The sequence below is a fragment of the Larimichthys crocea genome, chromosome V (assembly GCF_000972845.2).
Source record: "Larimichthys crocea isolate SSNF chromosome V, L_crocea_2.0, whole genome shotgun sequence".
Classification (NCBI taxonomy): Eukaryota; Metazoa; Chordata; class Actinopteri; family Sciaenidae; genus Larimichthys; species Larimichthys crocea.
Window position 1 is genome coordinate 3547105 of NC_040015.1, and position 23679 is coordinate 3570783.

At 39.1% G+C, this 23679-nt stretch overlaps 1 protein-coding gene across 9 annotated transcripts in view; it reads right to left on the reverse strand.

The window, feature by feature from the left end:
- Positions 1–23679, reverse strand: part of nrxn3a (neurexin 3a) — a 175328-nt gene that overhangs the window by 56865 nt on the left and 94784 nt on the right. For 8 of the 9 annotated variants that reach the window (XR_002042442.2, XR_002042441.2, XM_019266795.2 and 5 more), the window contains exons 11-18: positions 13316–13519; positions 11301–11327; positions 8352–8471; positions 7936–8056; positions 7155–7415; positions 6546–6736; positions 5864–6037; positions 2091–2210 (exon numbers count right to left, since the gene is read on the reverse strand). Coding sequence is in view for 7 of the 9 variants with exons in the window: in XM_019266795.2 (XP_019122340.1) it covers positions 2091–2210; positions 5864–6037; positions 6546–6736; positions 7155–7415; positions 7936–8056; positions 8352–8471; positions 11301–11327; positions 13316–13519 (1218 nt within the window). In the remaining 2 variants the exon portion in view is untranslated. The remainder of the gene's footprint in view (positions 1–2090; positions 2211–5863; positions 6038–6545; positions 6737–7154; positions 7416–7935; positions 8057–8351; positions 8472–11300; positions 11328–13315; positions 13520–23679) is intronic. The other variant, XM_019266793.2, reaches the window with a different exon arrangement.

Consider the following 23679-nt stretch of genomic DNA (forward strand, 5'->3'; position numbering starts at 1 on the left):
AAGGCACGCAGAAATACAGGAGATGAAGGAGGCAGTGTATTTATGAAGTGTATGAATGTTATATGTAGGATCGTGTGTACTGAAAGGAGCTTGCATGTGTACAGACTGTCCTGCAGCATCTGGCTTTTCGTCACCTGCGGTCACTCTGCACCGGCCTCAAGCCTCAGATCTGCTTCACTAATCTTTCAGTTTAGCCTTCATTCTCTTGGACTTGCTACAAACTAGTCCAATCATCGCCCTCTTTCTAATTAAACACTTGGAGCTGCTTCAGGTTGATGAGTGCAGTAGATGCTGGTGATCGTGTGGAGCAGCTCTGCAGGACTATTGAATGAAATCATGCTGTACATCAACATCAGGCCTCCTGGAACAAAATGATTAAGTTTCTTAAACTGCATACGTGTGTGTGTGTGTGTGTGTGTGTGTGTGTGTGTGTGTGTCAGCATGCAGTTAATTTTTGTCCTGAAGTGCTCCCTCTGGGCATGAGATATTAATGCTGCTCTGCCCTCTAGTGGTGAATAGTGTGTATACATTGAAATCTCAATACTACCTTTGTCACTTTGTCTAGAATGTTTAGTTTTTATCTTCGGATAATGTGTTTCATGATGCAGAAAGGTAGTGTGGAGAGGGGCGAGTGGGAAGCTAAAGATGTTCTTCAGTGTGGCACCTTCTCACCATTGTAACGTCATATACTGTGTATGCTATCCCAGCCTTTCAGTTTAAACGTTGGATCTATGATAAGTGTATTTGTCTTTATATCATGTTTCTCCGGTCTACCCACAACACATTTCACATTGTTACACTTCATAACCAAAGCACTCATGGTAATGTGAAGCTCATTGGGAACTGAACCAGTGACCTTCAATTACTCCACCACCTGAGCCACAGCTGTCCTTTGTCTGTCCGGGTGGATTTGTTTTGGGCTCAGGCAAGCCACACAGGTATACTGTGTATTGTAGGGCTGACTGAGGCTCTCATTAATTCATTGAATGAGGGCATTGTGTCTACACTAACAGACTTTTCAAGTCAGTTCTTCAATGTGTGGACGTATGACAGAGGAGTAACGTCAAGGAGAGTTACCGTCAACGCCGAGTCTGAGAAAGAAAAGGTAGTTCTTCCTCTTATAAACTGTATTTTCGTAATCAGTCCAAACAATCCAGCTGATGGTTGGCTTTGATGCTGCAACTCTGCATCATACCTTATACTACCTGTTAGTGTGAGCTACACCCTGAGGAGGAGCTATTACTAAAGGTGATGAGGCCTTAGTGTACGGCTGTACGAAGGCCGTGAAACCTTTAAACATGATGAAGCTCTCATTCACACACAGCACTTACCTTTGATGAACACATCAGAATAACCAGTTTGTATGTTATGTCATTGGAGAATCTTGTGGATAAGGTTATATTGTGATGTTTGCAATAAGCATTAGTAATAACAGGTAATAAGGGCCTTATGAGACGCTTATTAACATTTGTAATATGTTGATAAGCATCTTGCCGAATTTATTAGTGTTAATAATAACATTGTCAACATGCTTATTGTGAGAGTATACAACTCTTCTGAGAAACGTGTTAACAGTTTATTAAAAAAAGGTCAAAATCTTTAGAATGTCTTATAATTATTTGAAGTGTCACAAACACATTTATGTTCAACCTTTACTAACTTTTCTCTTATACTTTATACTAATTCACTTATTATCAGTTATTTAGATTTTCGGACTTTCCAGATCTAAAGTGGGAACAATGCTTATTAAGCCTAATAAATCATTTATAATGTAGTTATTAACAATGGTAGGAAATGATCATTTTGTTGATGTTCTCCATGAGTAAATCAGTAAATCAACAGTTTCTTGTAAGTGCTCACAAATGTGTTTTTGATGCTAGGTCTAAGACTTCACCAACACACATCATTCATGGGTGCGGTGTAGGCTCCCAACAAATACGATTTCAAAACTTTATGGAATCCTAACATATATATTCTCTCTAAACATTAAATATCTTCATTTTCATTTGAAGCACTCACCACTGGCACTGAGATGATGTTGTGCACGCTGTGTGCAGCATCATGTATTTTATAGTGGCATTAGTACTCACGGTCGTTGCACTGTGTGCCGGTGTAGGAGGTCATGGAGCAGTCGCAGGTGTAGTTCTCCCACTGCTGGATACAGATGCCCATGTTGGCACAGGAGTCCTCCTGACATGTGGTGCTAGGACCTGCAGAAGTCCATACAACACATCCAGACATCCATCCAAAGCACACACACAAACAGAAGACTGTGTTTAACACTAAGCAAACTTACTTATGGTTTAACCGGAATCAGTAAATAACTAAAGTGAATCCAAACCTACGTTAAAGGGTGTAGAACTGACCACATTTCCTCTTGACTGATTCTAAAATGTTTTTTTCCTCTAAACGGATGAATGTGTTTAACTGTGACTAGTAGTTGTTATAAATGAATATATATTTTTATCATTCATGTAGAGAATGGGCCTCACACTTGAAAACACAACAGTGAGAGAGCAGTTTTTTTCTAATGAGGAAAGCAGAGGTTGGACTGTATGTTTGGAAGAATGATTTGTTGATGCTGAATTCTTAATACAAATCTTAAAATATCACATCCTGTATTTCTCCAGTTATGTACTGTATGCTATGAGAAAAATGTGTGAATAGACTATTGTGTTTTCATGCAGTGGTATTATCTGCTCACCAATAAAAATACACAGAAAAATAAAACAACATAATTCATCTGTTGTGTTATATGATAGTGGTAAAATTATGTTATCAAACCTAATAAATGTTACTGTGGCACAATTATTCGACTGTCCCCAAAGCTAACATCTTCATTATTATTTGATGTTTGATGGCAAAAGTTGACATTACTTTAATAAACTCTGTCTAGAATAACCATGTGTTCACAATGAATAGCTTTGAGAAAAGTACAGAGACATTTTTGAATTTTGCCACATCAAAGTGAACGCTCCATGTATAATATAGACTTGACAGCTCGACATATCAAACTGAATTTATCCATATTTAGGCTAGAATTTAACATCTGGAACAAACTGAAATGTTAGGATGAGCGGTGGAGGATAACATGCTGCATAACATGAGGCTGAAGGAATGAATGAGACATTCATGTTGACATTTTAATTCTCAATTCTCCTACAGTGAAGACCAATTGCTACTGCTTTACTCTGTGAAATAGGCCTGTAAGCTGAACAGTAGCAAATGTTTCGTGTGACTTCAGTCAACAACATTGTCACAGTATTGTCTTCATACCTAAATAGTGATTTTTTTTTCTTTCAGACTCAATAATCACAGTTTTCAGTTGTGGTTATGTGGAATTAGGTTTTTTTATTATTATTATTATTATTCCTGCACACTTTGTTTTTGTTTTTTATATGAATCTGCCGTCAAAATAAACTACTTTGACTGAAATCAGGTGAATGTGCTGAGTGGAGACTTACCTGGTAAACATGTTGCAAGCTGTTCTGTTAAAGGAGCTGTTCAGGACCAAGTGAACTGATGATGAGTTGGAGGAGGGAATGGACTTACAGTGCAGGAATATCCTGCAGTGGGAACTCATTCTATTTCTGATGAGTTATCAGGTTTGTATCATGTTACTTCTGTTCTGTTAAATGTTTGCCAGCGGTCTAGGGTCTCCATCTAGTGGCGGCACAGAGCGTTACAGCAACCTGAGCCACTCAGCTACAGAATCATTAATGGGCTTTGATAGGAGAAATCCAGTTTATGTGATGAAAGCTTGTAATGGAATGCAGACGGTACATGGTTATTGCTGACATAATGACTAACTGATCATGATACATCTGCAAATGAAAAAAAAGGTAAGAAAAAAATATAAGCACACATAAAAATGAGACATTAGAATGCCATGGACACAACCAACAGACTGTGATTGATGAGATTTTATTTTGAAAAATAAATTAATCAACCATTACTTTCTTGCAGTACATTCAGCACAGTGAAGAACATTTTTATTGACCCCATTCAGATTGTCACAGCGAGGAGGACATACAGTACACATAGTTTTGTTCTACCACTTTTATTCATCTAACATGGGGCTCTGTAAATTAAGGTTTAAAAAACAACAACAACAAAAAAACATACAGTACACTCTATGTCCAACTGAATGATATGGCAGGCATAAGAAAAAACAGCTGTACAGAAAATGACTTCCATGCAAACAATAACAGGTTGTGGAAGCTGGCCCAGAACCTTAAAGAGGATGACAAAAAACAACCACAAAAGAATGCACGACTTGCACAGGAAGATGGAAACATTTTGTCCACAGTGACATTTGCTCGCTCGTGCAAAATGTTTCAACTTCCCATTTTGATGTAGCTATGTGCATGAATAAATCAACTAATAACAAATGGAAACTTAGGCAAGTTGGAGTCTGGAGTGTGTATGGCCTGATACAGATTTGCACTGTGCTGTGATGTCATGGTCAGGTGTTTTGTAAAGGTTTTGTATTTTTCTTTGCACTCCTACAGTAATTGACCATTCACTAAAGCCCAACCCCAAACAGCGATTGTCCAATAACAGCTTAACAGCCACAACTTTGCACGCCTCTCTACCCACAGTAGTAACCTCTCTCTGAAGGCAAAAAGTTAGGCCGTTAGTTAAGGTGTTTTAGCCAGTTATCCAGCCCAGTGCATATGACAGAAAAGTTATGTTTGTATTTTAATGAACTGTCTACACAGACTGCATTTAGCGCACACTATTCGACATGTAAACATGAAATCTGACTGCTGCCAACATGATTGTGACCTAGACTCAACGTTGTACCTGAACACAATGACTGAAACTGTTGCATGCTGTGTAGACATTATGTTAGCATATGTTTATGATTTATTATTATAATATTATTTTGTTTGTTTGTTGCTTTGTATTGGGATAGGCAAAGTTTACCTGAGACAACTTTTGCCACACTCAGAGGTTAGTCCTCATCCCCAAAGTCTGTGTATGAAAGTGAAACATACAGCCTTAAAAATACTTAGCAAAAGTATTGTGTATTTCAACTGTAAACAGTTAAAGATTAGAGGTTTCATGTGGAAGAATAGTGCTATGTTACAAAGAAATTGTTTCATATAATACTGGCCTTTAAGAGCTAGTCATGAGTAAGGTTTTGATGCAGATTTTATTAATCAGGGATTGGTTAGCATTAGCCTAGGTCTCTCATCTATTAACCTGTCTGGGTTTATTTTGCAATTACTGGCTCGCTGTACATTATCCCTTAATTAACATGACTTTATGAACATGAACATATGTGCATTGCTGCAATGGATAGCTTGACAAGCATAGTAACAGTAACTAAGGTTGGGTAGGACTTAGTGAAGGGTCAATTAATAGAGTTAGACTTTTGCCCCAAATGTGAATGTATCTCTGTACAATCAAACGGATGCATGTCTTTCTACCTAACATACCTGACCCAGACATAAATAACTCTGTTGTACCTTCATGATAAAATTGTCACAAAAATTCAGAAAAAAAATGAACTTTACAAAAGTGTAAGAAATAAAAATGGAGCACCTGGCAGTATTCTTTGTCACTGCACTGGCAAAAACTGCTCTAATGGTGATTGTGACGGCACTGTCAGTGGGCGACCAATGTGGCCGATAACGTGTGGTTGTGTGGGTGAGAAGGTGTCTGATGTTTGGCCTGACTCAGTGTGTAAGTGAAGTAACAAATACAGTTATTAGGATAAAGGGACTTCCATATTGATGCAGAGCTGTGGAACTACTGTTTGCATTCAGCAGAAAGAAAGGGCTGCTGGAGCTGGAGTTGGAGTTGAAGTTTGTGTAGTAGTAGTCTAAATCAGGCTGGGATTTGAGGGACGGTGTACCTTCGCATCCACGCTCAATCTGCCCGCTGCGAAACAAGGCGTCGTTGAGGAGATCTGGTAGGCGACCGTTGAGGTCCACCGACGCCAAGCAGCCCTGGAAGCCTTCTCGGGAAGCCACCAGTTTAGGCAGATTGCCATACATGCCTGGACCCAGTCCTGCGATGAAGAGATCACCTGGGATGTGGAAAACACAGAGACTGTAGGATGAGGAAGATCTTTTTCAGGAAAGTACTAAACATGTTTACACCTGGGAGCAACCACAGATCTGCTGGCCACTGAGCAGCTCCACTGGTGCAGTTGGGGCCTTAAAGGCAAATCAGTGGTAGTAATGGGGCAAGTTCTGCTTTTCATCTTCTCAATAGGAATTTGTTATAAATTATTTCCATAACACTTCATTTAGGTACACATATTAACCATCCAAAAAGTTGCTTATTAGCATGCATATTAGCAGCGTATTGGCTGTTTATTAGTCAATGTAAAGTACTTATTAATGCCACAACGACAGCCTACAACCACCAGGCCATTAACAGAGAGTTTTCCCTCAATAACCTCCGAATCAATCTCAATAATGTACCACAATAGTATACCAAGATGTCTGATGTTAAATGACATTGTAAGAAGACTGTCTGTAACTGTAACAAGGGAAATCACTCAGAGTTTTAGTGTCATGTCATTTGCATACCTTTCAAGTCCAGGTTCTTGGCCCCATTGATGCTCTGACTTGTGGCTGTAGCATCTACTTTCAGTGTGTGGGTGTTGCTGTTGTCTCGGGTGATAGCCACATTGTGCCACTGGTTGTCATTCAGTGCCCTTTCACTTTTGCCCTTGATTAGGTTGGGCCCATTTCCAAGGTCAAAAACATAGTGGATGTATCTGCAAGAGAAGAAGTTATGAGAAGTTACAGAACGTTTCAGAAATCTTCAGCTTTCTGCCTTCAAAGCTATTCTTTCAAATGTTCATAATCAGTTTATGAACCAAAGTATGAGTTATGTTGATAATGCTGACATACTGTGCCAACGTAATGTATCCAGTCACTGCAGACACATTATCATTTGATGACTTTGTATATCCATCATTTCCTGCAGGTGGAAATGTCTACCATACAACAATAGTCAAACAATCTCACCTGATAGTATAATAAAATTCATACCATATATGTATATTTCTTAGATAATTATACTTAGGGGTTTATTTAATGACAGTGCAAACATTAGCACAAGCATTTTGGAGAAGACCTTTGATGTCTCAATATGCAAAAACTTAACAAGCATCCTTTTAAAATAAAACATACCCTTTAACCAGTTCCACAGCGATAAAATCATTGCCGTCTCCAGAGTTGAAGAGTATAAAGCCATCTGGGGAGGTGGTCTTGAACTGGAAGAAGAGGTGCATGGACGTATAGGCCTGTAGGGTGGCCAGGCTCAGATAGCTGCTCTTGGATTTGAAGGTGACAGGGTCGGCGATAATGGAGCGAACCCCAAAGCGGGCATTAAGCTCGCAGTAATCAATATCACCATTCTTGCAGAGGTCTATGTAGAGCATGCCATTAAATCTGTGGAAGGGAAAGAAACAGGCAATTGAGAAGATTGTTGTATAACAAGAACTAATAGAAAAGAAGTCATAAGTATGACTGGATATGGGAGACCATAACCCTAACCGTTCTTGAGAGAATAAATCTGGCAGAAGAATGTATGTATGTATGTATGTATGTATGTATGTATGTATGTATATACATAGTGTGTATAAATTTGTATGTATATACAAAACAACATGAGGACAAAGTCTGTCTTGTGTCTTGTGTTTGGACAAACATCAGTCCAATACGGACTTGTATTGGTCTCCACCACCTCCTGAGAAGTATGTCTGCCTCTTTAGCTGTTCAGTGTTTCTGAACAGTTAAAGACTCTTCACCAGCTGCCCACTTAATTTAGAGGTAGAGGTTCTGTAGTTGGTAATAATTATGTGTGAAATTGTTACCTTGTCCTTTATTTTATAGTTTTTATGACAGAAAGTGATCAGTGAAACTTTAAACATTCTGTATATAAATGAATAAAGTGAAGTGTGCTGAGTACCTAAGGCTCTGAAGATGACCAATGAAGCTGGATGGGATGCTGGAAACAAATCGACGCTCTGTCATGATGCCTGTTTCGATGTTGTGGAACTCCAGACGAGTGTGGTCACCCACCATTTGTCCTGAAGACGGGGAGGGTGCAGGGGATGGGTTGAAAAGAAAGACAAAAAACGAAAAGAAAAGAGAACACTGTCTGACACTAACACAAAAGGGCTGATTTAAGGAGAAAATTACATTAACAGTATTAGATGGATGCAAACTGTGTCTAATGGTTATATATCTACATGCTTTCTTTGGAGCAGAATTACTGATACTGTCATTCTCTAAGGCAACACTGCAGCATGGTGTAAAACCAGTGACAAGGCAACGCTACGAACATTTTCTTCAAGCATAAACCGAGTTGATGCAGGTAAGTACCTTCTGCTACATCATCGTCAACCGTTAGCTTGTAGGTTTTGCCGCGGCGCACCACACGCACTGTATGCCATTCATTATCATTGAGCTTTTGCCCGGCATACAGGGTCTCCGGTCCCTTGCCTGAGAACAATGGTCAATCACAAAGTTAAAAACATCCTGAAGCTAAAACCAAACCTTTGTTTTCCCACCAGTCAGCCTGAAATGATTGGCAACGGTTCAACTGAGTAGTTTAAAATTCAGAATTGCTTTAAATGTAGTTTTCAGACTATTTCTTATACCTTTGGGAAACAAAGGTTTGGTTTAGTCAGTGAAATAGACAGAAAATATACAAAATACTTCATATATGTAATTATCATAGAGTACACCTGACCACTGGGCTGCAAAATTGCAGAATCTCAACAATTTGAACAGAGAAAGGACAACTACAGTAGGAGATTTGCTTTTACTCATCATAAGCATATAGAAATCATTTCCTTCCACTTCTTCCTGTCCGTCTCTCTTCATTGCTTTTTCATACCATGAAATACAAACCAAAAACATCACCAGTAGCTTCAATCCAATATAATACAGTCCAATATAAAATGGCATTAGCCCTTCTTTCTAATGTATCCCTAATCTTCTTGATCCATGTTGTGACGAAACAGATTTGCTGATAGGAAATTCGTATGTGTACGTGCATGAAAATCACACATATCCACATATTTATATGGATACATGTCCAAAGGTTTCTCTTTCAACCAGATGAAATCTGATCTTTTTGCCTCTATTAGCGGAAGGACATTGTTTGTCAGTGATTTTGAAAACCAGTATGAATGACCACCAATCTGGCTGGTGTGGATTTAAACACTAAAACAATTTTTTAGATTGGGAAACAAATAGTCATGGTCAAAGTACACCAACTTTGATGGTTGGTATGAGACGAAGTGCAGTGGGACTTTGTGTCGAGGTCACATTGTCAGCTTCGGTCAAGTTTGGACAGTGTCAGCAGATTTGTAGTGCCAATATGTTTGACTGTCTTGGTGGGGTCATTAGGGCAGATCATATGGGGCTACTGGTTGCAGTGTTTGTTTTTTTAAACTTATAATTGCATGTTTAAGAACATACAATAGTACATTTTTTATTTAGTAGCATTTTAGGCTAGGACTATTAACCTTTTAGTAGTAGAGTATGTGATTTTGATACTATTTTTTTGGAGGGAAATAAAAATGGGTGGTACCAAAGTTGCGATTATACTATATATATAGATGATGTTTTGAGCTGAAAAAACACTTTCCTTCATGAACAAAAACCGGTTGTGTTTTCTGTTTAGAGAATAAAACCTATGCTGCACTTAACTTTGACGCGCTTATTAAAATGTCCTGACTTTGAGGACAGGGAAGGAATTTCAGTGTTTTTTCACAAAAGTGCTTCCTCCATGGTACATTTGAAGAGTCACGAGTCTTGAAAAAATTGGGGATTTGAGATATTCTTAGGATCTCTGTTATTTATTTACTTGGTCTCTACAGTATGTGTCCTTGTCCTTTCTGTATCTGTGAGCATATAAACTGAACTGAACTGAACAAACACTTGATCTCTTTTCCCTTTGCATCTCTTTTCCCTGCATCAAACTACAGAAATATCGCTAATGGCGAAAGACACAAAATTAGTCTTTTGGGATTTTCAGCCTTTTGATCCATAATTATTTATTATATATTCTGTTTATAAAGAAATTACACTGAAATGAAAAGATCTCTGTAGCCTCATTAAGAGTAAAAGCAAATATTGTTATTTTATGAACACCTGACAACTGCTGCACAGCTGAGACACTACACACTATGTGAAAGCATTTAATCTCTTCAAATAGTGGGTACATTTTTTTAAATGTAAAAACAAATGAATAAATGCAAAAAAAATCACAGTGCCACATAATAAATGTGTATCACCATGTTCCCACTTCAAAATGACACATTTTTGTGGCACCACCATTGCACTACTGTTCAAATCTGACAGCATTATTCAATGTAAATATGGAAACATTTTCATGGTGATATAAAACAATGTGGAACTTCTCTGTTGGGGCTACATGGGTGTTACCTTCAGGTTAATGGGTTAATGGGTACTAGTGAAGTGCGACAAAGTTTTGAAGAGGATTTTAACATTCTCTAACATCGCTCTCAATACTGTATGTTGCCTTTTCTCCTCAGTGTAACAGCCACCTTATCAAATACTGTCCCATACTTTTACGCTGTGGTAGATGTTTTGGTCTAATGGAATGTGGGCTCTTGAAGCATGAAGTACTGTACTGTCTCATGCACTACTCACCATTTTTATTGGCATCCTATAATGGAATTTAGCTGTTATCCATACCAATTATTTATTATCTTTAACATTAATGAATGGAAGGAACTGTGTTAAACATTTGTATTTGAAAAAAGGGTTCAAGGTCAAGGTCATAAAACCTGAGGAGATCGACCATATTGGGCAGACCATGTCAAACATCTAGGGAAGTAAAAGTGTCCAAAAGAAGTGCCTCATTTACAACATTAAAGATATTTTAGATTTTAGAATTGCTCTCTCTTTTTTTGCACTTGTTGTTGCGTCAAAGTAAAACTCTAAAACGCTAAAACTACACTTTTGTATTTATTGCAAGAGTCATTTACTTTGATTTGTATTTTAAATGCATGCCATTTCTTCTGTATACAGTGCAAAAAGGTGTGAGAATAGTCGAAACTTTGAGAGAGCAGGCCCTTCAGTAGAAAATAGAGCAAAGTGGTAGACTTAAAAAGAAGTTAGTTATGTCTAATAATTAAATAAATCAACCATTGTCCATTGATTGAGGCTATTTCTGTTGGTCCCGACCAACTGAGCAAACTCCACATGATAGGTTTAAAACACACTTCCTTTTAAAAAGAAACAACATCAACATACCATCAACATAGAGAGCAAAATGAAACTTGAGTGTTAACTTACTGGAGTTACAGTTTATCCTGATACAGTCTAGATGGGGAAGAATAAATGACAGATGAAATTGCATCCTTCAAGGTTACTGCTGCAGACATCCAAAAACAAAAAGTCCACCCTTCCGGGGACGCACACATGCAGGAAGGCAGCCATTTTATTCCTTTGGTATTTACATTTAACATTATGCCAAATTAGCATGAAATAAATGACAGATTTACAGAAACATTATTTAAATAGTAAATAAAATGATGCATGGGTTTATCAGTCATAGAAAGGTGCTGATTTATAAAAACCTGTTTTTCTCGAGCTTGTGCTCCTTAGTTACCCACAGAACCAGAGTTTAAATTGTATTAATTGTTAATACACAGTATTTACAGTAAAATGGCCACTTGTAGTACCAGCTACATGAGTTTTCCAACCCAACACTGACTGTTTGACTTTAGGTGTAAAGATTCAGATTCGAAAAGTCAAAGTCTCTGGCTCCAAAGTCTCCACACCAACATGGTAGGTGCAGCCATCCATTTTAGAGCCACTGATCTTTGAAAAGTCTTAAAATACAGACTGCTATGCTTTGATTTGCTCTTAAAATAAGCAAAGTTGAATTTGTAAGACAGTAGTGTGACAGACAATGAGAATAGGATGTATCTGAGGCCGAATAACCGCTGTATGCAGCTGGAAAGACAGTGAGGGTTGGTCACCATGTGGCTGGTGGTTTCATGTGTCGTCAACCGCAACAGAAAAGTGGGAGCAAACAGCCACGATCCAATCAGCACCAGCACCATGCAGAGGCACAGGAACCCCAACCACCACATCTGGAGTACTATACTACACCTACATGTGTCACTAAACTAGATCAGAGGCTAGATCTGTGACCATGTACACTTTTACAAACATTCTGTGGAAAATGACACAGATTAACAAAAGCTGAGAAATCATAAGAGAGCTGACCAATTTGAGCTGCATTTTGACTGAATTCTAGGGTGTTATTTACATGAATTAACACAACCAGTGAAATACTTTTCTAAATGTGACTACCTTATGCTAACATTGTTCATGATTTTTAACATACTGTATATGGGAAATATAAATTGAGGTGTGTGACACATTTGTCATTGTGGTATTCTTTACATGTTATAATTGGAAGTGTTAAAATATTTGGGGTCGCAGCCAGCTGTAGGTTTTGCTGGGCTCTGTTCTCGGGCTGTTCGCCTGACGGGCCGCAGGCTTAAGGCCTTTGAAGGGGTGAATACCATCTTTTGACAAAGCATGATGGAATGATGGAATTGACAGGGAGGAAACAAAAAAACACTAAAAAAAGCATAGACTTCCATAAAAAGACACCATCATTAGCAACAAAAACAACCACCCAGAAGAACAAGAAGGTGACAGAGAAATGACTTGATGTCAGACAGAAATATTAGGTCACTGAGAAAGACAAGAAACGTTTCTTCTAATGTCCTGTTGAGGGATGGCCTGAAGGTCAGTGGGCATACTTGGTGGAGATCACCTCTTAGAAAGTCTCAGCACACTTTTGTTCATAAAAAAAAAAACTTCATTAGAGAGTAGACTTTTAAAGCCCAGTACCTCTACATCATAATGTGTATTTTGCGTATTGTGCTGTGACTGTCTCAAAAGTTCCATAAACAAGAATATGGATATGACTATGGTTTGTCTGTTTCAAAGATGGGCCAAAATGTTAACCACTGAAATAAAGTTATGATAAGTTAAGATGTTATCCATTAAATAGTTGTATTCAGTAAACAGTCCATGGTTATATGTGTGCATATATCAGATTAACACCCATGCAAAAGAAAAAGAGATAACTGTCTTATCTATGTTCTTAAGCAGATAGAAATCGAAAAAAAAAATATTAGTGATGAGTAACTGATGAAAAAACTGTAGACAAAAAGGTAGAGAGGAAAGAGGGTGAGAGAAGAGGTCGCTGCTCAACGGTAAACCGTCTCACGGTGAAGGTGTGGAGGCAGATGGGTGAGGGGGTGAGGGGGATGATGGGCATACGATACCTAGGTTGACCGTGAGTTTAACGCGACTCCCATCCAACTCCAGCCTGAGTGTGTCGGCTGAATCTCGGGAGGTGGTGGCCATGAGGAGGCCATACGCCCGCTGGGAACGAAATCGCAGGGAGACGTCCTCGGCCTCAGTGTGCATGATGGTTGGCATCACCACCTTCATGTACATGCTGCCATCATAGGAGAGGATGGACGCCTCTGTGTAGGGAAAGTCGGGAGCATAGAGAGATGTTAGCCAGATTTTAAATAAGGTCGGAGTCAATGCAAATATTGTCAGTCAGGTCAGTTTGTGGCTGGAATACAGGACTACTTGGTCATAGGTCCCTTCAAGACAAGAGGTCTTGGATCCACCATTCCACCATTCTGCTGTGTACTTTTGATGTTATCCAAAGTTCTGGCCTTCCCAAGTATATATATATATATATATATAAAGGTTCACTCCATATATTCAAAGTTTCATTCCATATATTCAAGGTTCAATCCTATATTCAGTTTCATTCAATATATTCAAAGGTTTAATTTCCTGAACGGTATGCCATAATATATATACAGTACCGTATTTTCCGCACTATAAGGCGCACCTAAAAGCCTTTTCGATTTTCTCAAAAGCCTACAGTGCGCCTTATAATCCGATGCGCCTTATATATGGATCAATATTGGTTAGTCACGGCTACCGTAGTCAGGGGGCTGAATCGTACGTCGACGTCGCCGCCATTTTGGATGTGGCAAAGTAGAGCGCAGTCCTTTTCCTTGTATTAGTTTACAGACAGATCTGCCACATCCAATATGGCGAACGCGTTAACGTATCGCAGTAACGGACCAACCTTGTCAATGAGGCGTCTATGTATATATGTCTATGGAAGTAACAGCGGTAAGAACGGTAAAGAGGAATTCCAATCCAACACCATTTGTGTCGCGAAAATACTACGTCACTGACATTACCTCGGGAAAAATAATAAAACAGCTGTTTTTTCATTTTCTATTAATGAAGTTTGACTGACTTATCTGACTGTTTTGTTGACATTCCCTTTAGCGCAGCTCCATCTAGTGGATGCATAACGCAACCCCAGCCACTACTGTAGCTTCTATTCTATGCGCCTTATAATGCGGTGCACCCTATATATGAAAACTGTTTTAAAATAGGCCATTCATTCAAGGTGCGCCTTATAGTGCGGAAAATATGGTATATATATATATATATTATTTGATAAAGACAGCTGAAGAGTGACAGTAAGGTGTGGAGAGAGAGATGGGGAATGACATGCAGCAAAGAGCCACAGGTCGGATTCAAACCCTGGGCTTCCACAGCAAGGACTGAGCCTTTGTACATGCGGCGGCTGCTTTACCAGCTGAGCTAAACACCGCCCTGAGTATTTGTTTTTTAATACTAGTATTAAAGTTGTGATTCGTGAATACCTTATTCCCAACACATTTTAGTGTGCAACCCTCTAATGAAAACAAAGCATCTTTAGAGGCCCCTTTGCCCATGATGTAACCCAGCCTCGGTCAACACTAAACATGTGATTAGTTTAATGCCATCACAGATCAGTATCGCAACCTGACCTCTGAAATACAAATCACACTTTCTCTGGGTTGAGTTTTAATCCTCTCTCCCTTGTTCTCTCACCAGTGTGGCCTTCAGGTTACCGTCATCAACAACAGCTGCTGCACCATTATGGTCCTTGTACATCTCATTAATCAACAAAAACAAGCTAGACTCATCTAGCTCATGAAATGTGTATCTTGCAAAAACTCTTTATGCATCGCAGACTACTTTGTGTAGTTTGTTTTAAGCACCTTGGATTCAGCTCCCATGTGTCTATAAATAACATGATTTTGATCAACAAAAATGACAAAGCTGTATTTCTCTGCATCTGATTTGCTTCACAGTGGTGTGGTGAACATTAGTTCCATAATACCGCTTGGACTTTCACTATGTATCAGGCATGGGGAGTCACAGCAAATGTTTCATGAGGAAGGGAATGCATCACCTTTAATAGATTTAAACTATACACATGATACATTTTGGCATGTAACACTGAATGCGAGTTCAGTTCAAGCAATGTTTTGCATCGGAGATCAGTCAAAGTGCATAATGATGGTGTTGGCAGCGGCTACATTTGCGGGTGTTGGTCTTGGTGAAACTGAAAAATTGCATACTTTGTTGGGCTGGGGTCAGGCGACACAGGCTTTTGACCCAATGTATAAAATTTAGGAGGCTCTGTTGACAGAAATGGAATATAATATTGATAAATAAGAATGAACACACAGAATGAATACTACGTTCATATCTTTACCACAAACAGGCTTACTGAAGGAAAGAACTGCCTTCTTAAAGCTTTGCAACCAATCGAAAGAACAGGTTTCCCGACCAGTTTGTCCTACATGCTAAGTAGGGGAGAGGGTGAGGCAATCATAAACTACTACCGCTAGATGCCACTGAATCCTACATAGTGGTCCTTTATAAGCCAAAAGTTTCAAATTTATGGGTCTCTTACAGAATATGTCACAAACTAAATATAATATTCATAACTGTGTTTACATTAGTTTATTTCATTAGTAATTAAGGGTAATAGTTAGTGTATAAACAGCAGAAAATAAGAATCATGTTTTTGTTACCTTAGAATGAGCCTTTTACATCTGCAGACCTCTTTCATGGAGTCCATCATGTTCAACTGCCATGTTTCTACAGTAGCCCAGATTAAACAAACTAAGCACCAGCTCTAGATGGCCCTTTCAAGATTCACAGCCATGATTTCTCCTTCATGCCAGGAAAGAGAGGGTGAAACAGGATGGTTGCAATCCAAGGAGGTTGTGACTTCAAACTCATGCAGGGTTGCTTTTGTGCATACAAGCAAACGCAACCGAATAAAGCTAGCAGTAGAAGAAGGAGCGAGGTACTCCTAAAAAAGGCTGCTTCCACTGCCAAACAGCTAATCCCTGCCAAAACATGAAATTATATTTGGTTCCAGGAGTTGTGAACGCCATCCCTCATAGCTGTGTTCAGTCCGTGTCCTCGTCTGACTGCGAACTCTCGACACACTTTGTCTGTACTTAAGATTGGCTCTTACACCATGCTGCGCTCTGATTCTGCCCTGGCCTTTTCAAACATATTTGGATCTGTTAATAGTGCTGAGAGTGAGGAAATCATAGAGTGCACAAACTGACACACACACACACAAAGAACACACACACGCAAAACACACAGCCTGTGACAGTTTCTAACGTGTGCTGTGGATCAAACAGCCACTGAGCTTCCATGTGAATGCATTCATCTCCATGACAACTGAGTAGACTCTATCCACTGATGAAGACCCTGTGACGCAGTTAAAAGCTCCAGGAAATGCTAACCACACCTTGACTTTGGATTGTTTTTGTGAAACATCAGTACATTGTTTGCTCTGTACTACGTTTGCATAGGGACTATAATCAACACTGAAATCTTTAGGGGCTATAGTGGGGTATAGACCTCAAAGCATGTTTTCTGATTTCACTTCTGTTTAATTGCATTTATAGCACTATATCATAACAGAAGTTATCTCAAGTTTCATGCATTCAGTTACCGCTTGATTCCTGTTCGAAGTGTTTTTAGAAGCAAACCAAGATGAGTATAAAGTTATACACTGATTAGGTTGGTGTCATGGTGCATCATCAGGACTCACATGGTGAAATCAAATTCCAGTGACTAAGAGAAGTTTATGCAACACTTTAATGCTTCTAATGTGTATATTCTTTGATTATGTGCATTATAAGTAGTATTAGACCAGTAAGTAGAGGAGAGGACGTGAAGAGACCTGATGAAAGGAGGCTTCTTGTAGTCTACGTGTACTGAGTAGGACAGGAGTAGTTAGAGTAAATAAGTAAATAAGTGTTACTGAGGTTGATTTGCATCGATATATATACATGGTTTATTCAGATTAATTAAGATTTTTCTTTTTTCTTTTTCTTTTTGGAATGCTGGGTAAAATATAACCATATACAATGATAGTTGCTCATCAGTCCATGGTCTCCATTGTCATGTTTTGGACTTAATAATGTAGTACATATTTTTAATGGGAGGTATGTGTGGACTGCAGGTGGCCAGTCTAGTGCCTGCACTCTTTTACTACTTAGCCACACTGTTTTCAACTCTACAGAATGTGTTTTGAAATCGTCTTGCTGAAATAAGCAATACCATCCTCTCTGGATGGTAGCACATGGTGCTCCAAGTCCAGTATGTACCTTTCAGTATTAAGGGTGGAGTCAATCATATAGAAAGATAGTTGATTGTTGAGCCTTATTCCAACGTCCTAAAATGCTGCTATGAATCAAATACTTCAAAGTGGCCGTTTATGCTGGAACTGAGACACAGTCAGCTCTCCTTCTCCAGTATGACTGCAACTTGCATTTGCTGTGATGAACTGTGTTTACCAGCCATGGTCTTCCACAGCCCTGTAATTATCTCCTTTGTACATTTATGTCAGTTCATTTATGTTTTAATGCTGTGTTGCCTGAGAGCATTCAATGTTGTTGTTTTTTTTTCTTTTCCCCCTTACATGCAGAGATTTCTCTGAATTCCTTGAATCGAATTGTAGATGGTGAAATTCTTGAATTAGCCACACATTGTGTGTTAAGAACAATTGTTTGATTGTTTGACTTTTTGCAGTCAGCCTTGCTTGAGAATAATGGAGCCCAGTCATGATACTATCTCCTGTTATTACCTGTGTAATGTTTTAAACATAACTAAGACCAAGCCCTTTCAGTCCATAAGCTTTGTAATAACTTATGGAAGGTGTTGCCAACCAGCTGTATTATTTATTTTTTAGAATTCTGGGATATCAGCAGGTCAAATATTGGGACTTGGGTTAGTTGCAGTTAGTATATGGATTCCACGTTTCATGTAGAGCTTTAGAAGCATAAAAAAACAAGCCCCTGGTCTTGATCTTTGAGCATAGGATGTTTCAAGAGTAAGACGCTATTCCTCACCAGCAGTTATTTCTACTTCTGTTATCATTCCTGTTACTGCCCAGCCTCTGTTCCACTTCATCTTACTTTCATCCATAGCTGAAAAGCAGAGCTGCTTGCTGTTACTTTGCACTCTCTTGGTATCATTCTGAGGTGATTATTTGCCCTGTCACAATAACTTAATATGATAAATGAGCCAATAATGTGCTGAGACATTACGTGTCCTCTAAACGCCCTTTGTTCAGTTTTACTGCATAAATAGGAAGCTGCAGTTCTGCCAAGTGTCCACAGAGTGGAGACACAGCCCATCTGTCCGCTGGGAAACATCTGCGTGTAGGCAGAGCAGGAGGGAGGGAAAAGAGGAATGATGGATGGACCCAGGAGTCGGAGAAAGTAAAAGGAGGGTATGATGTGACTGGTGCCTGAGGAGTGATATTGAAAATAGATGTGTGCTGATAGAAACTGAGGAAGACAGAGAAACATAACAGAGTTAGTTATTATTGTTTGGTGTGCGTAAGGCACACTGGTTGCTATCTGTCTTGTGAGTGCTGATACAGACTTTTCTAACCTGCCACAACACATACAGATGTGACACAGTGCTGCGCAGGAGTTTGAGACATGGGCCTCAGCTTCGTCTCTGTGGAATGAACTCTCTGAGCTAGCACTGAGACAGCACTTCCAATCACCACGGCAACCTTTGATTGCAGCATGGGGAAACATAACTGATTGAGATTTGCTAATTAGTGCAGTTTGACAAACACTCACACAGAGACAGACATACACATGCATACCCTCACACATAGTGCAGCTCAGTGAATCCTTTTCAGACCTACTTCACTGTGAAGTTCTACAATGACAGCATTCATCTACAACCATCACAAAACTTTTATTAAGCTTGTATTCCACGTCCTGGCTGTGGCTGTGTGTAGAAATGATTGTTGTGGTGCTATTTCTAATGAATTACTTATTATAAAGGCTAATATTCTATAACTACTTTTGAGGAGAGAGCAATTATTATTGGTAAAGTAATTCACTCAATGCATTTAGAATAAAATATTTTAATGGAAATTATTTTATAATGCACGTTAATGACAGGGACTCAGGGACAAATACTATGTACACTACATCCTGGGAACATGATACTAAATAGTTTTTTGAAGAACAAACAAATTCTTAGAGAAGCTAAAAAAGGTTCCACTCAGGATCACTTTGAAGATCCACAGCTTCTAACTTTGCGGGTGTAAACTAAACACTGACTCTAGACAGGCCTTTTAAGTGTTGTTTCTCCTTTACACTAGGGAGGCGAGGGTGATGTGAGGAGATTGCAATGCAGCAATTACACCACTAGATGCAACTAAATCCTACACACTGGACGTTTAAAGAAAAATATAGTGATACATGATATATTTCAACATGTGAGTTGAGTCTAAGATGTGTTCCTTTTTTTGTTGCTTGCTTTATTTGATTTCAAGGTGTGTTCTAAGCTGCATGGGAAAGAAAACTCAATTTAGAAAAAGTCAAAATAAAATATATATATATATATTCCAATCTATGACTTAATGCCCCATGAGATGTAATATCCATGATGATGTGACAAAATCAATATGAGCATATGTTTTTGGTTTACCTGTGGGCTCACATGCTGTTGTGTGTCTGGGTCCATGCTCAGCTCAACATGAAATAAACGGCCATGTTTGGTCACAGGGATGCCCGGGTCTCACGTTTAATTGACAAGGTGTCAGATTACAGCCCGGTGAGATATACACAATTTAAATTCTCATTACAGCTCTGAGCTAGGCTGTCAGATTAATTCTAACATGTCATATTTCTTGGATGTATCTGTGTGTGTGTGTGTGTGTGTGTGTGTGTGTGTGTGTGTGTGTAATGATGTGCATGTGAGATGGTCTCAATAAAGTGTGTCCAAAGGATTGATACGCTTTTAACTGGCTGACCTTGCCACATTAACACCACCCCAGAGGACTTGAATGCATTTTGTTTGGTATGAAGATACTCCAGACGTGAGAGCTGTTCACTTTTCCTGCTTTGATTTTTTGTGACTAAGTCTTTTTACACCTTTACATTGAAGATCAGGCAAAACTGTGATACCTACCTATGTATATGTGAACCAAAAACCTCAAACAGGCTTCTATTGGACATAGGCCTTTATTTTAATACTCTGTTTGTATCTTTGTAGAATTGATCCACGGCAATTAGAAGTTGTTAATTCAAACTCAACACTTCATGTTTGCCTGTTGTCTTAAGAAATCCAGATCAATGTACATTTCCACAGTGCTAATTCCATCAGCAGAACTACAGCCATGTCAGTTTCCTTCTGTGTTCAGACGGACACAACCCGTCACTGGAAACTTTTTGAGATTGGATCACCTGATCTGAATGAAATAATGCTAGAACTGACACTGTAGTGTTCAGGACAGAGCTAATAACAGCATCACTAATCCAAAGAAAAAGTAAAAACATGTTTCCTGGACATCAATCAATAGATGACCAATAAAATGTCTTCAGTTCATTACAGTCATTAAATAAGTAAATTGGGGGCGACAGTGCTAACCATTGTACCACTGTGCTGCCCATGAATTGTCTTTTCTTGCCCAAAATATGTTTTTGAAGAATTCCATTATTATGCTGTAATCATGACACATTTGGCTTTGATTTGCCTACCCATGTCTTTGTTATTGTTCTATTGTCTATATTGTATTTTTGAAGCTGGTAAGAACGGTTCAGATTTCCTGACACCTCTGCTGTTTGAGCCAAGTTCCAGTGATTATTTACAGTATAAGCGTGCCCTTCACTCCCCTATGAATCAATAGTAAGTAGACCAACAGGTGACTGTGCTCAAGCCAAGAGTAAGAGGTGTGATATATTCCTGTACACCCAATATATCCTCCACTCCATTACATAACTAGTGATGTCTCAGTACCATGGCACTTTATCCTGCTGGACAAATTGGCTGAAGTCAGAGCCAAAGACAAATGGCAGGTAACTCCATGCAGAACAGCAAACAACCACTGAGTAAACAACACCGGCGCCAAGATATAATGGCTGCTATGTCAAACATGCACTCACCTTCACACACACACACACACACACACACACACACACACACACACACACACACACATACAGGTAGTTTTTCTTTTTTGCCTGGTCCTTAAATTGTCTTCATTTTCATATGATTCAAAAAATGGTCTAAAGGTAAGGGTAACATTGCATAAAGGAGCAATATACACAAATATATATCTAAATATATAAATCCAAATAATAGTGTTAATTAAAAAGATATTACACAACCCTGACTGTCTTTGGCTCCTGATAATTATATTGCAATATTTCAATAAAATATCCCTTTCAAAATAATTTAAGGTGAAATGTGCACCTCATATCAGATTGACCCACTGATGCCCTACAACTTTTCCTTTCAAAAGCAAAAATGAGATTCAGGATAAATTATTACCCAGCAGCACACTGGATGAAGAAGGGGAACAACTGCTATGAAGATATGATCAGGAAGCTGATATCTGATATGCTAAAAAGCTCAAAGGCAGTAAGGGGGTTTGATGGGATCGGGGATGTGGTCATCATTTCTTCAACTCTGATCAGTCTTTAATAAGCTGGAAACATGGACTGAAAACTGGTCAGAAGTGAGTGGCAGTGGGATGTAGGCTGTAGATCTGGCAGGCAGCTATGAAGATGATAAGAGGATTGTCCCTTACTACAAGGTCTGGGGTCTGTTCTTTGCCAGTGAGTGTCAAAATCCATCACAGTGCCCAAGATGTATCATCTACAATAATGCATATCAATCTCAGTATCAGCTATACTACTACTACTTTCAAAAGAAAAAAATAAATAAATAACAAAGGGATGCACATGCACAAGGCCTGTTTGTATTGACTCTGCTTTATGTTTAATATCGTTCAATATCAAAATATTTTTCACGCTGAGGAAGAGCCATCTTTTGCAGTATAGCTTGAACAGCTGTAAGTTACTCAGAATGTGCTCAGAAAACACATTATCTCATGACACTGTCTCTTTGTCTACGCTGATTATGTGTAAAAACTGTGTATGCGATACATTAGTCATGCCTGCCTAACCATGTTATGGTACAGAACAACTGCATTGTACGTACAATACGCATAACACACTGCTGGAGAGTCACACAGCAGTCTAGGCTCCTACTGTACATTGACAATATCAAGCAGGAAATAGGGAGAATTAGGTGTATGTGTGTGTGTGTGTGGATGGATGTGTGTGTGTGTGGGTGGATGTGTGTGGATGTGTGTGTCCTGTGGGCTGCCTTGCTGGCAGTAGAAGATAATGGATTTGGACAACTCACAAATAAGGACATGACTAGCTCTCTCTGTATAGAAACAAGCTTACTCTTATTCTCTGTTTTATCTTGTTTCCTTCCAGTAACTCACTGTTACCTCTCTCTGTTTTTTCTCTTTAAGTAGATGACAAAAAAAGATCTTGGACGAAATGATAAGACAACAAATGATAACAAAATGATCTTGAAACTAAACTTGGACACTCAGAGTTTGTATTTGTTTCTTCTTTTCATGCTTTCTGTCTCTGTCTGTGTGTCTGATTGACATTTTTAATGCTTCTGATCCGGTTACCTCATCCCTTGTGAGACCTAATCTAATCGTGAATCCTCCTAACTTTCACAACTTAACGTCTCATTTTCTTGAGATAACAATACCTATTTTTGGTGCACAGTTCAGTCAGAGTCAGGAAAGATGGCCTGCATAATGCACCTGGTGGAATATGACATTGTATGTCAGAGCATAACTCCAACAGCTGCTCTTCTCCCTCACCACTAAATCCACTTGCAGTTGTTGCAGCTGGTGCATAATGATCATTCAGCAGGGTCAGTGACAACATCAGTGTAGTAACTGCTCACTCGGTGCAGTGAGGGGAAAGGTGGCTCTCTCATTGCATTCACAAGCAGTTTGTTTGTGTGAAGAATCTGAGGAGAGATGTCAGGATAGATGTGTAGCCTCCTCGGATCGATACGTCGGGTTGTTAAACTAATTGGATATGTCAGCCAGATTTGGCAAGTTCAGTATCCACTCCTGGTTGGAAGTAGCCTGATAGTCTGACTCCATTGCCATTCTGTTTTCACTTCATTATGGAGTCTGACGTCATGTCATTGTTATCAGTTAATGTTTAACTGCGTAGCTGCATAAATCTCATCCACACTGCAGCATCTCTGGCCTGGAAACAGGCGAGCTCCAAAGAAACCTTGCAATGTCAGGTTAGACATCTTTTCTACTCTCTGACATCTCATTGCTTAGCTCAAACCTTTGTTGGAATTTTTTACCTTGAGGCATCTGGAGGACTTGAAGGTGAAAGAACAATATGTCACAGCCAAAGTCAATAGAACAACATAACTGTGA